Source organism: Silene latifolia, chromosome 6 (genome assembly GCF_048544455.1).
Source record: "Silene latifolia isolate original U9 population chromosome 6, ASM4854445v1, whole genome shotgun sequence".
Classification (NCBI taxonomy): domain Eukaryota; kingdom Viridiplantae; phylum Streptophyta; class Magnoliopsida; order Caryophyllales; family Caryophyllaceae; genus Silene; species Silene latifolia.
Genome location: NC_133531.1, coordinates 3,577,356 through 3,591,837, shown reverse-complemented (window position 1 = coordinate 3,591,837; position 14,482 = coordinate 3,577,356). Strand labels below are relative to the sequence as shown.

At 33.2% G+C, this 14,482-nt stretch overlaps 2 protein-coding genes across 3 annotated transcripts; one reads left to right on the top strand and one right to left on the bottom strand.

The window, feature by feature from the left end:
* Positions 1–2,681: 2,681 nt before the first annotated feature.
* LOC141586011 (uncharacterized) lies at positions 2,682–5,161 on the top strand. Of its 2 annotated transcripts, XM_074407106.1 has the most exons (3): positions 2,682–2,808; positions 3,687–3,757; positions 3,883–5,161. In XM_074407106.1, exon 3 carries the CDS (start codon positions 3,925–3,927, stop codon positions 4,963–4,965), a length of 1,041 nt encoding a protein of 346 aa, XP_074263207.1. In that variant the 5' UTR covers positions 2,682–2,808; positions 3,687–3,757; positions 3,883–3,924; the 3' UTR covers positions 4,966–5,161. The 2 variants fall into 2 exon arrangements, with proteins under 2 accessions (XP_074263207.1, XP_074263208.1); XM_074407107.1 differs by lacking the exon at positions 3,687–3,757.
* A 48-nt stretch (positions 5,162–5,209) lies between these two features.
* On the bottom strand, positions 5,210–8,729 carry LOC141586012 (peptidyl-prolyl cis-trans isomerase CYP18-1). The gene is made up of 5 exons (XM_074407108.1): positions 8,605–8,729; positions 8,426–8,500; positions 7,217–7,378; positions 6,732–6,890; positions 5,210–5,654 (listed from the first exon to the last, which is right to left on the bottom strand). The coding sequence occupies exons 1-5, from the start codon at positions 8,605–8,607 to the stop codon at positions 5,571–5,573; spliced, it is 483 nt and encodes a 160-aa protein (XP_074263209.1). The 5' UTR covers positions 8,608–8,729; the 3' UTR covers positions 5,210–5,570.
* Between the last annotated feature and the right edge of the window lie 5,753 nt (positions 8,730–14,482).

The window sequence follows — 14,482 nt, the reverse complement described above, 5'->3', positions numbered from 1 at the left end:
CGAGCAAACATTGATCCATTGGGGGCAACAACCCTACCAAAGTTTGACGTGGTTATTTTTCGGATTATCGGGTTCTTATTAGGGTTAACACGGGCATTAACAAAATTTGACGGGGAAGTAGCTGTGAAATTTGGGTATAGTTGAAGGAGCTTTGATTTAACGTTGGAAAAAACCATTGTGAATGTATATTTGATTATTTTGTTGATTTTATGGTTATATACGGTATATATACAACAAACAACTTAAACTTGGAAAATTTGTGGGTATCGGAATTAGGAAATCATAAACTAAATACAAGTAGGACGGGATTATTTAATGGGTTTTTATCTAACATATATCCGAAAAATAATAAAGATTATAAGGAAATTAAGGAAACGTATTAAAAAAACCCTTATTTAATTAATACGTTGATAAAAATTAAGGAAATTTAATTTCAAAAAAAATATCAGTACCAATAACAAAACTACGAAAGTGTTCTCGACTACTACTTCGTGTTATTTCGGCTTTTAGTAAAATCAACATATAAGGCTTGTCTGGATTGCATGAAATAATTAGGGGGTAAATTTTAATTGGGTGATAATTACTGTAAAAGTTAAGTACTTGGATAATGAGTTCCTTGAAAATAGGTTTGGCATAAGAGTAATAATTACTGAGAAAAATGTTTTACTCCTTTAATCATTACCGGGGGGAGGGTGGGTAATGTATTACCCCTTCTTGAGGGTAATAAATTCGGGAGGTGAATAATTACTCTCATACCAAACATGTAAAACCCACCTTACATATTACTCTTTTATTCATTCCTCCTCTTTTACCCCCCAATCCAAGCAAGCCCATATATAATTGAAGCCCGTAAGGATGAAGTTAATGGTTACAACCTAGGTGAAATTTTCAATGGTGGTCTCAAGTTTAAACGGTTAAACCTCCGCAAAAGTTCCCGCAAGGGTAAAATCTAGTGGTGTTAAAGCCTGAAGGAGTCCCGCCCCTCCTTTTTTATCGACCTTCTTATTTGACTTTTTAGAGTAACTACTTTTTAGTGTTAATAAATAAATTTTTAGTATTTGACTAAAAAATATGCCGATTTTAATTTTTGATAAAAATAGCAAAAGTCGAGTTAGGGGCATATTTGAATGACTCTTTCAACCCAAAACAAATAAATAAAATACTACATTTTCTACAAAACACCAATTAATTTTTGAGTAAATTAGATTTTGCTCGCTTTTGAAATCAACTTTTTTAAAATTACTTCCTTTTAAAATCTTTTTTTAAAATTACTCCCTTAAGTTGCATTTTTTGCTAAAATTACTCCCTCAAGTTACATTTTTGCTAAAATTATTCTCTTAAGTTGCATTTTTTTTTCCTAAAAGTGCTTCAAAACACACAATTAGGTGACTTATTTTCTCTATTTTGAACTCCCCTTACATTTGTCTACATAGTTATACCTTTCAAAGTATAGATTAGTTAAGCCACAAATGGAATAAGTTAAAAAACAGACGAAATAAGTCACTTAAATTGGTGTTTGGAGCAATTTTAGCAAAAATTATAACTTAAGGGAGTAATTTTAGCAAAAAAAAAAAATTAAAAGGGAGTAATTTTAAAAAAGTTGATTTTAAAAGGGAGTAAAATCTAATTTACTCATTTTATTTTATTTTTTTTTAAATAATGTACTAAATTGAATAACATCATATTTTTTTTATAAATAAATAATTATCGAAATTTGAAATAAACTAAGAAAAACACAAAGTAATTAACTTAACTAAATGACGAAACTACCCTTACATCACAAACATAATAACCCAACACATTAAATGACATTAACAAAACAAAAAACAGCTATGTTTCGATTAGCTTTTCAACTAGTTTTGTCAAATAAAGCCTTAGTGAAGATATAAAATTTTGAAACAGGCCAGTTTAGGTTCGATTATTTTGATTATGAGTCACATTATTATTCAATTTAAGTCCTTTGTTTCAAGACAGCTTTGTCAAGTTTAGTATCATCGATTCTCATAATTATTTGTTTAAATAAATGAATTGAGTTAATTTGACGAACTTTTAGAAATCTTATAAATCCATTTTTTCATTGCGAAGACGAGTTCACATGTCGACCAATGTCACTTCAAATTAACTATTTTGAGCCACTACAAGTCTACAACCTACAACTCTATAAGTCACTTTCGAGTCAGCCATTTCAAATTGGGTGAATTACAAGCCCAACAAACTCTGTGTCAACTTCTGCTGGTTAACCCGGGATTTGAGTCATCTTCGGATCTTTGCTTCGATCAATTTCGGATCTTGAAATAACCTTATCAAATCGGGTTGGTTTTGCCAAGTTTAGGTAGCCTAATGTCTAAGGGTAAGATTATCTCAAGATTACCAATAATCTACCCTAGTCTTTACAAAGTCTTAAGTTGAGTCTTAGAAATCAAAGACTCAACTTAAAACTTTGGGTGAGTCTTGACCCCCACCTTAAAGAAAAATTAGCCAATAGATGAACAACATGTGTCCTTTCTTTTTGTTAAAAAAATAAAGTGGAGTGAAAAAGTAGAGTCTGGGTAAGTCTGTCGAATTTAGTCTGAACAATAAAAAAAAAAAAAAAAAAAAAAAAAAAAAAAAAAAGTTAGTAAAAAACTGATGTGACAGAATCTTAAGACTTAAAAGGGTTTGGATAATCTGACGACTCCTTGATAATTTGGTATTCCAAAATCCAAATCTCTCATTCATCTAGAGACTAACTTAAGCAAGCCGACTCCTCTTTGTTTTTACGGCATCACCGAAGAACCGTGATTTCTGGCTGCAGTTTGGCTCTTTCAGGTAACCACTGCCTCTCCCTCAAACTCTATAATTTACCCTTCTTTAACTTCTTCTTCCAATAAAGCCTAAACTTGTTGAATACTGATAATCCTAATCTGGGTCGTCAAAAAATTGCAATTTTTTTTGCTTTTTTTTTTTTTTTTTTTTTTTTTTAACTATGAATTTGTTATTTGTTATTTGTTATTCTGTTTCGTCCCGGGCTCCTGGCCTACGACCCCTTTACCCCGCTATTGGCAGGGTTTTGAGGCAGTAGGTTGTTATATGAGACGGTTTTACATGGGAGACGACTCAATTAAACATCTAATTAAACTAGTAGCATGTATTGGTGATAGGTTCCATGTTGGCATTGTCTCAGGAATGTAAAATTGTTGAGGTTATCTGTGTTATAATCTAAACTACTCCCTCCGTCCATGTCAATTGTTGTCCTTTTGTTTTGGCACAAAGACCAAGGAAAAGGGAGACGGTCAATTACTAAATGACAAGTGAATAATTTGATCATCAAATTCATTCTTAAAATAGAAAGGATACCAATTGACTGAAACACCCAAAAATGGAATAGGTCAACAAATGACCGAGGACGCAGGGAGTAGTTTCTTGTTGTCAGCATGTATACAAAGCCTATGTTTACTGAGTTCTAATCATGAAATCAATCCGGTACTTGACTCGATTTGATTCAACCCTATAATTATCTAAAAGGTTATTATAATAAAGAATAACTTTGATCCATGTACAATTAGCTTTCAAAAATGAAATTGATGCTTTTCCAGAGAGTTTTGTGAGGCAATTGCCTGTTTATTTTTATTTTTTTGTTCTTTTTGTTTGCTATTTTCATACATACGAACTGTAGTTACCGTGATATTTTACTGTAATACTTGTAGGTAAAAGACAAGGAAATCACATTTCCGGGATCTTTATGTCATTAACAGCACTTATACATCTTGCCATCTTGGTGTGTCTTTCATATAAGAATCCTACCATGTAATATGAACTAAACGGTTACTTGAACCCGAAAAACACCTAGGCCACATTAATATAGTACTGTACTTGACTGATATACTCGTAATGACCTTTCAGGTGCGCAAGAAAGGCCGAAGGTGTATCTCATGAACTGAGTTTATGTTCTCGAGCATTGCTTCACCGCGAACCTCCTTACTGAACCGAATTTTTTCTACCATGAATAATGCTAAGACAAAAGCTGCTGTGCTTTACCACTATCCTTGTCCTGATGGTGTGTTTGCTGCACTTGCTGCGCACCTGTACTTTTCTGCTACCTCATCTCCCGTCTCATTCTTTCCAAATACCGTTTACAGTCCTATCAGGGTAGATCAGTTGCCCTTGAAAGAAATCAGTCATGTCTACCTTTTAGATTTTGTGGGTCCCACCGGTTTTGTTCAGGATCTGTCCTCCAAAGTGAAGAAGGTGATCATTCTAGACCACCATAAAACCGCGCTTGAGACATTGGGTGGAGAGACCTCGTTGAGTAAAAACGTGGCACAAGTGATTGATATGAATAGGAGTGGAGCAACAATTGCACATGATTACTTCAAGCAAAAGCTTTCCGAAGAGATTGGAAACAACCACGAGTTAGCGCTTGCTGAATTTGAACGAATGAGAAAAATGTACGAGTACATTGAGGATGTCGATCTTTGGAGGTGGCGTCTTGAGAATAGCAAAGCTTTTAGCAGCGGGATGAAGGATTCAAACATCGAGTTCAATTTTAATGAAAACCCATCGGTGTTCAACCAACTGCTTGCATTAAACCTCGACGATGTTATCAAGCAAGGCATGGTAAGCTTGAGTCACAAGCAAAAGTTGATAACCGAGGCCCTAGAGCAGTCGTTTGTAATATCCCTCGGAGACAAGGATATAGGGTGCTGTTTAGCTGTCAATGCCGATGAGGCTCTTTCAGAGATGAGGAGTGAACTTGGGCATCAATTAGCCTGCAAAAGTCGCGACCAAAACCTTAGGGGAATTGGAGCAGTTGTATACAGAGTTCCTGAGCTCGGAAATGACCAGATGTTGAAAATTAGCCTGCGGAGTGTCGATACTGAAGATACCACTCTTGTTTCACAGAAATATGGTGGTGGTGGTCATAGGAATGCTAGTTCCTTTATGTTGAGTACGGCCGAGTTTGAGGCATGGAAGCTCAAGAATTGACGCAGTTAGAATTGAACCGAGTTTTTTTTCCGTTAACGGGTTTTAAAGAGTAGTCAGCAATGATAAACGTATTTTATTTTTCTTGGGAATTAGTATTTGGTTAATGCAATTTTTTGTACAACTATCAGCATGGTTATTGTAAAACTTTTTTTTTTCCGTCAAATATATGATAGGCGACAGCCGCTTAGCGTCTTCAGTAATTAGATGGCAATTCTAGCAAGCAGCAACCTATTTACGAGTTCAGAAACCATCAAAGACGCATCATTCAAAACTTGTTGCAAAACACGTTGATATCTTGCATTTTTTACAGAGTTCGGAATAATGGAAAATTCGTGACAGCTTGAAGCTACAAGGGTCATAGTGCCATACAGTCATACCAAATGTTTAGAGTTTGCAGAAAGGCAATTGTTCTGAAAACAAGGCAAGAAGTTGCTATGTTTTGAGAAATTACAAGTTATCATTAGTTACAGTCATCCGAGATTCACACGGTGCAGAGCAAGAGTTGTCAGCTTTCTCAGAATCCTTCACACTATTCCGACACTTGTGAAGAAGAAGTGGGTCAATGTTTATAAGTTCACCGTAACAAGTGTTCAGAATTTTGGATATCAACCAGCAACGGGATTAGCATGAATAGTGACACGGTTGAGCCTGATTTCTGCAAGAGGCCTATCCCCTGCCCCTGTCTGTGTCTGCTCAAACAAGGAAAACTTTATTAGTATGTTGTTAACGAACTTCATCCGAGTTCATCACGAATTTCATGGTTTATATACTCAGAAATGGCAATCAGTCTTGTGTAAGACCATTGTATAATTACAACAGATAACTAACACAATCATAAATTTAAAATTTTCTACAAAAAACAATAAAACTTCCAGCCCCTGTAACTCCCTAATCCGCAGCATGCCTGGTTATCAAAAATCTGACGGTAATAGTCTCTCTTGAGCCACACATTAATTACTTAATTTCATATTAAAATTAGAAAGAAATTGATTTTTAAATTGGCGTCAGAACTCAGATATTCAATGGCTCTCGCTGAAGCAATAGTGGCAGCTCCTTATCCTTACCCATGAACTTCCAATAAGTTTGTCGTCATTTGTTTCTCATTGGGTTTGCTAGTAGTCTATTTTCATCCCTCTTTAATTACCATCAAACTCAGAAAAGTGAATCCTATTTTAACTCTCTAATTCCTGCTAATACAATGAAATGAGGCTATTGTACGGGTTTTTATCCAAAAACAAGGAATTTCGGCCCATATCAGAACCATTCTGAAAATTGGTCAAGTTAAGTTCTAATAATAGAGTATAACTGACAGTAGATACACCCAATAGCCGCAGAGGTAGCAGTGTGATAGTATTGCCATGATAGAGAAATAAAGTATCACTGAGGGGGAAAAACCAATCAATTGTTTCTCAGCTATAGTATGACCACTTTACTCTGAAAAGATTGTGGAGTTAGTGCCGTCATCTGGTTTTCTATACGATAAGATATAAAGGCATGTTACTCTGACTCGGTTCCGACTTCCAAGTGTCGGATACAACATGGTGTCACAGTGTCAACATAACTATTTTGTGAAAAAGTTTCATGTTATGGCCCAAAATGAGCGTAACTATGAACTAACTCCTTAAAAGAGAACACTTTAGCCTGATACGCAAAAACACGTAAGCAGAGGATAGTACACAAACTAAGCCACTAAATAGTAAAGACACTCTGATCACCAACGAATCCTTAAAACAAGTTAAAAGCTCAAGAAAATCATGTATATTTACCTTCTCCATAATGTCTAGCACTTCGAAACCATGGATCACCTTCCCAAAGACAGTGTATATTCCATTAAGATGGGGTTGCTTAGCATATGTTATGAAGAATTGGCTCCCATTGGTATTTGGACCACTATTTGCCATCGCTAGTATCCCCCTAGCATTGTGCTGCGAGAACAGAAGGACAAAATGCAAGTTATCAGAATAGTATACAGCAAACGGTAAAAGCTTGAAACTTGTTAAAATGCAAATCTCGCTCCAAGAACTGTCATCAAGATACATAACGCAATCCATTAAGTTGGCGTAGCAACTTCATCAAATGTAAGACGATATTTGGCTACTAAATTAGTAAATTGGGTTGTCTCAAATCAGAAGTTGAAACCAAATCTAAATACATCATTTCAATCAATGGAGGATTAACATATTTTATCTACATTGGTTTGGATAAGTAGACCCATTCATCTCTATGAAAAGAGTACGAATTCAAATCTTACTTTAAGGGATTCTCTTATTTCGTCGTTGAACTTTTTGCCCCATATGCTGGTACCGCCCTTGCCTGTGCCTGTTGGATCTCCTCCTTGGATCATAAAACCCTTAATGTTCCGATGAAATATGGTCCCATCATAGTACCCACTGGCACACAAAGCCAAGAAATTCTGCAGAATGACAGATAATCGATCACTGAAAGTATAACAAGCATTTCACAGTTGAAATGATATATCTGCCAGTGATTTTACTTTTCCTCCCTGCTATTATATCAAACATAAGATCGACAACAATTGCAGTCCCACAATTCTAAACCCTCTTTCACCAGAAATTTTCAGAGTAACAAGCCCTTATTGAATGAAAAAATTCAAGAAAGCTTGTAACTAAAGAAAAGTGTGTGTTCTCATCACATGGAAATCAAAGAGAACCAACGATTTTGAGCAAGTACAAAAGGCAAAATCAATGGACAATCAACTAGCTTTTGCATAGCAAATGCATGACACACATAATTCATGCGACATGGACTTGTACACAACCAATGGCGGAACTAGGGTGCTTGCAGGGACGATCACCCTCAACATTTCAAATTTTAAAATTTACGGTTAAAATTTTTGGTTCTTTCCTAGCAGACATTATTCCATTAATAGCTTTCCCCCAGAAATTTTCGCCCCCGTACTTATAAATTCTGACTACACCACTGTAACACAGATACATAAATCAATCTCTTGCTAAAAAAACTCCTCATGTCCTCAACCTTTTGTGATCAGATGCACTCAGTGGTGGAGCTGGGGGGCGGCTAGCGAGGCGGTCGCCCTCATGGCGGATGAAATTTTCGAAGTTTTTAGTTAATTTCCGAATTTTCTTCAAATATACCTTATGAAATTAGTCGTTCGCCCCCCCCCCCAAAATTCTGTCCGACACGAAAACACTTCATTTTAGACTAAAAACTTGAAAATTTCGCGGAAAACAACTGTATCCAGTACTACAACATCATGTCGTGTCGAGACTCGCAGCCGAATCAGAGTAACATAGATGATACACGTCAATTATACTCGGACAGTTCAATTACATTAAACTCCTAAACAATATTCTACATCAAATTACTATATGTCAGATTATTTCTGTTCATAAGAAACACTCAATCTAAATTAATTAACATTACAATAACAAAAAAAAAAAAAAATCGACGAATAAAAAGTCAAGAAAATTGCAGTAACCTCAGCAGCTCTAGGAACTTCATCGCAGAAGATTTCGCACTTAATGTCGCCCAAATTAGTGTGAATCGTCACAGACTGCAGAATTAAACAAACAAAATCGATTAAAATTGAACATTGATGAATTCATGAAGGTTGCACAGAAGATGTTCGACGAAATGCCGCAGTGAAGAAACACTTGCCATTTAGGAGAAACGAATGAAATAAAACTCCGGGGTTTGTAAATGGATCAATACTTTCCTGGCTTCCTGCTCTTGCTAGTTTAGTCCAACCCAATTTGTTCAAGATCCACTTTTGAATAATTATCCGGATAGCGTTGGATTACGGTTAGTTACTATTCTTGTTACTCATATCAGGTATTCGATCTGTTATTAATTGAAATATTTTCGACCAATTTTTTGGGTTCAGGTTTATTTTATTAGGTCTAATATTAAGTGCACATTGCTTTTAAAATTTAAAATAATTTTAGATGACAATCTACAAAAAGGTACAGTTTTAATATAAGCGCAAATTTCACATTGCTCAAATCTTTCTTTTAGCTAACATAACCATGTTGGACATTTGTCGAGCTTCTTCTACTGAATTAACATAGCCAAATAAGTCATGATTTAATTTCTAGATAAACTCTTCTTAAACCATAACCTTGTTAATGTTTTCGGTGATGAATTGTAATGGGAGAACTTGGTGCTTCTTTTATTGTAATTTAGAGATATCTGGGGAAAAATATATAAAATACAAGGGTACCATGGAATTGTCCAAACTTTTATTTTTTATTGCATATTTATTAATAATTTTTAATTTCCTAATTATTGCCACGTCATCAAAATTTAACGTTCCGTTAACGGACGTTACATTAAGGGGTACCATGGGCATAAAAATGAAACCTCAAGGGTACCACAGAGAGATTCTTAAAAGTAGAGGTATCATGGAAAATCTGACAAAATTAAGGAGTATCATGAGAAATTTCTGTTATATAAGACTTAAATTTAAGCAGAAGATATATTCTTAGGTGATGTTTGGCCCGATTTTTAGAAGTGTTTTTCCACTTAATAAGCACAAGCTAGGTTAAACAATCAATTTTTAAGAAGTTAAAACAACTTCTTTTAAGCCCAAAAGTCAATTTTGAGAGCTAGAAGTAGAAACACCAATTTGGTGCTTCTAGCTTTTACTTTTATTTTAAAGATTTTTAATGCATAAATGACAAATTGTATGTTGTAAACATGTCAAAAATAAAATAAAAATAATACTTATTAATTCATTTTTTTCATTCTCTACAAATCCAAACCCATCTTGATATACTTTTCAACAAAAAAATTTATTTTTCATCCGCTTATGTAAAAAGTCTTGTTGAGAAGTCGTCTTTTGTAAAATGTTAGGCCAAACTACAACAGTTTTATTAAGAAATAACTTATTAAAAACTCATTTCTAAAAGCGAAAATAGTTTTCCTCAAGCGATATCAAACATGCCCTTAATGTTTTCCACAAAGAAATTTTTTACATTTATAGGAAAATTGTATATGAACATACTTCCTAATTTGGCTGTTGAGGTCAAAGAAACTTGACCATAATAAGTGTTAAAATAATAAAAAAATTATATTTATCATACAAAAATCTTTCACAAAAATAATTTTTTAAATGAAAAATTATTTATAAAAATGGAGAAAAATCGAGTTAAACGGAGTGTGCAAGTCAATTAGGAAGATTATTTTTGGATGGATGAAGTATCTCACACAAGGAATAAAAAGGTAAATAAATAATTGGGACATAGGAACTACGTACTTTTATAATTCATATATAAATAAAAAAAGGTAGAATATGTCAGTAGATATTTGAATGACACATGCATATACCGATAATCAGTTACTAGCCTCGCTTAAGACGACAGTTATGTAAAACGTGAACAAAATACTAGCTTAAAAGGAAGGAAATTTGTAAGATATTCTCATTAATTATTGTTAAATTAAGTTTATACTTGCATTTCTGATGAAAATATGTTGCAAATTGATGTGTTCATTTTATATATGATTTTACCCCTTATTTTCGCTCGGTTTTGATTAAATATCACACTTTTATTAGTGTACTTGTGAGCTAATTCCGTATCCTAGTGTCTTTGCTTGTTTTATTGTATTTTGTAGGAAATATAACTTTTATAACTTTTTCCCGCCGAATGCGCAAGCACTAAGAGATCACGAGGCTAAAAGAAACATGACATGCAAAAGGAAGGGCATTTTGGAGAAAACTGAGTAAAGGAATCCCGGGCATGAAAAAATGAAGCTAGGGTTGATGAACAAGTGAAGAAATGGAATTGGCCCAAAGAAAAGTCCAAGTCAAGCAAGTCCAAGTAACAAGTTTAGAGATTCCCTTAAGATGTTATTAAGCAATTAACCGGGTGAATTAAGAGGCATTAATCGTAGACATGGGATTCCTTTGAGCAATTAATCAAGAATTAAGAGAATATAGCCGGAATCCTACGACCCCGATCGGGGTTACCTTCTCCATAATTGTTCACGTTTTGCCCCTATTTCACTATAAGTAATGGCCTTAATTAGGGGGTCATCTCTTTTACATCTTCTTACACTCTTTTATACTCTTTTACATGCTTAGCACACGATTCTCTTAAGCTTTCATTAGTTTACATTTTGTTGAGCATTTCCTTTGTTAAACAATTTACATTAAGTTTTTGGTTCTAAATAATATAATCTTTCCATTCAAGTTATTTTTGGTTGTTATTTGAGTTTTTTCTTATTCAAGCTCCAAGTTCTCTTGTTACGATATTTACATTTCTTGTTTATTTCGTTATTTTCAATCTTCATTATCGTTATTTCATAGTCTTTGCATTATTGTAATTAGCATTACAATATTAGTTTGTTATTACATTTTATTATCACGTTAATACACCATAGTTTAATTCTCGCATTTCATATTACGTTTCTCATCTTTAGCAATTTCACCTTTTCATATGTTATCATTATTTAGTTTATTCATAATTCTTATAATTTGATTTAGTTATAATTCTATTGTTATCATGCTTGCCTTTTCATATATTGTTATTAGTTTAATTTCCATCATGAGTAAGTAGTTTCATATTTCTAGGGATTAGGGAAACCACGCATGATTAGTATTTATAAATGTTAAATTAGGATGATGTAATATTGTTTAATAGTTTCTATCACATGTTCGTTATAATTGCTAATCTTTGATAATTGATCATTATCTTAGATTAATTAGTTAATTCACTTTTATAAGTCGAGAGGCACGAAAATGATTTAGACTAAACATGTTTTAGTAGACCAACCTAGCCATAGCAAGAGCTCGTTAGAAGCCATTCTATGGTTGACAATAAGGCCGAGAGGTGGTTGTCATAAAACCTAAACAATTGACAATATTATCTATTCCAAATTTAACATGAACATCTATATAATTGTATGTGTGACCCGACTCCCCTACACTCTTTTATCATACTGAATTTTGCATCATTTTATTTGCAAGTTATCAAACCAAACCAAACAACCAATTGAATCGACCTAGATAGATTCCTACTCATAGCATTTCATGACGCAATTCTCGTCTCCTTGTGTTCGACCCTTACTTTACTACATTAATTTGTTAGCCAAATTTAGGGTATCTTTGATTAGGTTGCGACACCGTATCACAAATATTTCCCTATTAGATTTATTAGGCTTATTAATGTATGCTCTTAGTACACACGTTAAAAAAAAATAAGGGTTTTTCTACATGGTAACCCTGTGTTTTTATGAATTCTACCCGGTAACCCTTTTGTTTTTCCACCACCCACAAGGTAACCCTGAACTTATAAAAAAAATTCTTCGTGACCCCCAACTTTTATTCCGTTAAAATACTCCTTTAGTTTGCATGTTTATTGGACTTGGGCTTATTTTTTAGACATCAAATGCTTAAATGGCAAAGTAATTGTGGTTTTCTCAACTCAATTAAACAAATAAACCAAAAATTATCCTAACAAATAATCATATTCTAGGTATGGTAAGAGTATAATTCATAATATTTTTATTATCATTATTATTATCATCATTTTTATTGCTTAACAAGAATATTAAAATGGTAAATATACCGAAACAAATCGTACCTTTGTTTTTTGTTACAGCAATAATAATAATAATAATAATAATAATAATAATAATAATATTAACAATTATAATACAATCTAATTTATGACAAAGGTAATATGTGTTTCGGTATATTTACTACTTTAATATTCCTTGTTAAGCAATAATAATAATAATAATAATAATAATAATAATAATAATAATAATAATAATAATAATAATAATAATAATAATAATAATAATAATAATAATAATAATAATAATAATAATAATAATAATAATAATAATAATAATAATAATAATAAAAAGATTATGAATTATACTCTTACAACACCTAGAACATGATTATTTATTAGGAAAATTTGGGGTTTATTTATTTAATGGAGTTGAGAAGAGAACAATTACTTGCCATTTAAGCATATTTGAAGTCCAACAAACAAGCTTAGTCTAATAAACATGCAAAATAACGGAACATTTTAACGGAATAAAAGTTTAGGGTCATGTAGAAGTTTTTTTGATAAGTTCAGGGTTACCATGTGGGTGGTTGGCAAACGGAGGGTTAACAGTTAGAATCTTAAAAATTACAGGGTTACTACGTAGAATAACACTTGAAGTCCAACAAACAAGCTTAGTCTAATAAACATGCAAAATAACGGAACATTTTAACGGAATAAAAGTTTAGGGTCATGTAGAAGTTTTTTTGATAAGTTCAGGGTTACCATGTGGGTGGTTGGCAAACGGAGGGTTAACAGTTAGAATCTTAAAAATTACAGGGTTACTACGTAGAATAACACTTCAATAACCCCCCCCCCAAAAAAAAAGGGATATTCCCAAAAAAAGGGATATTTTTTTTTTGAAAAATAGGCTAGAAATATTTTTGTAGATGTTGTCGTTGATATTTGTCGTGTGATATTTTCCAATATAGTAACCCAAAACATAAACAATCATGGAAATGGAATCAAATTTGACAGTTACTATATATGCTTCCATCGAGCTACTATATTTTTGGCATGATTTTCAATTTTCAAATATAAGAATCCTCTTTATCCCACGTTGATAAATTATGTTGGACTAATATAGTTTATAAGTGATCACCTATGTTGGAGTACTAGATGTATAGTGGTAAAGGGACCGTACCACCACACGCGCGCGCACGCTACGCGATGCTGGGCCCTGGCTCTGGGCTCTGGAGCACCTGCGGTGTGTGCTGTAGGCTCTTTTTGGAAGTAAGATCACTTATCTCTATATTATTTTTGCACAATTTCTGAGACTGATTGTTCAGTCTTCTATAAGTGATTGTTGCGTTTTTTTTAACTGATAGTGCAGTCTTCTGTACTGACTTTTGTGGTTTACCATGCTGATTTTACAAAAAACTAAATGTTATTTACGAGACACATTTTTGGATCCTTCTTACTCTCACAATATATACATCATATCAAAAGCATTTTAAACACACACAAAATTCTGATTATCATCTTCTCTATTCTTTCTATAATACATCTCTTACTACAAGTTGATTTTACCAACGTTCTGTTAGTAATCCTCAATCTGAGTATTTGTCGTACACTTTAGTCTCGGACGTCGTGTAACCCTGTGGGTTGATTGCCAAGAGTCTGTTTATCTAATAGTTATACCACCCACAATATTTTGCAGAGTATTTAAAGATGGCGGATATTTATAAGATATTATATGATTAGTGTCGTCTCAAACAATTACTTGGATCAATAATATATGCAACAAGTTGGTGATATTTTTTTTTTTTTGCTAGGTCGTTTTCACATTGGTCATTTGAATTTAAAACTAAAACATATTCTTACATACTTTCTCTACATTAATCTCAACAACTGATTCTTCATCATAAATATAATTTCCTTCTACATTACCATATATTTAACCAAATCCATCCTCCTACGTTCCTCTAAAATGAGAAAGTAAAACAATATAATAATATAATAACCCTATAACATAAACTAGA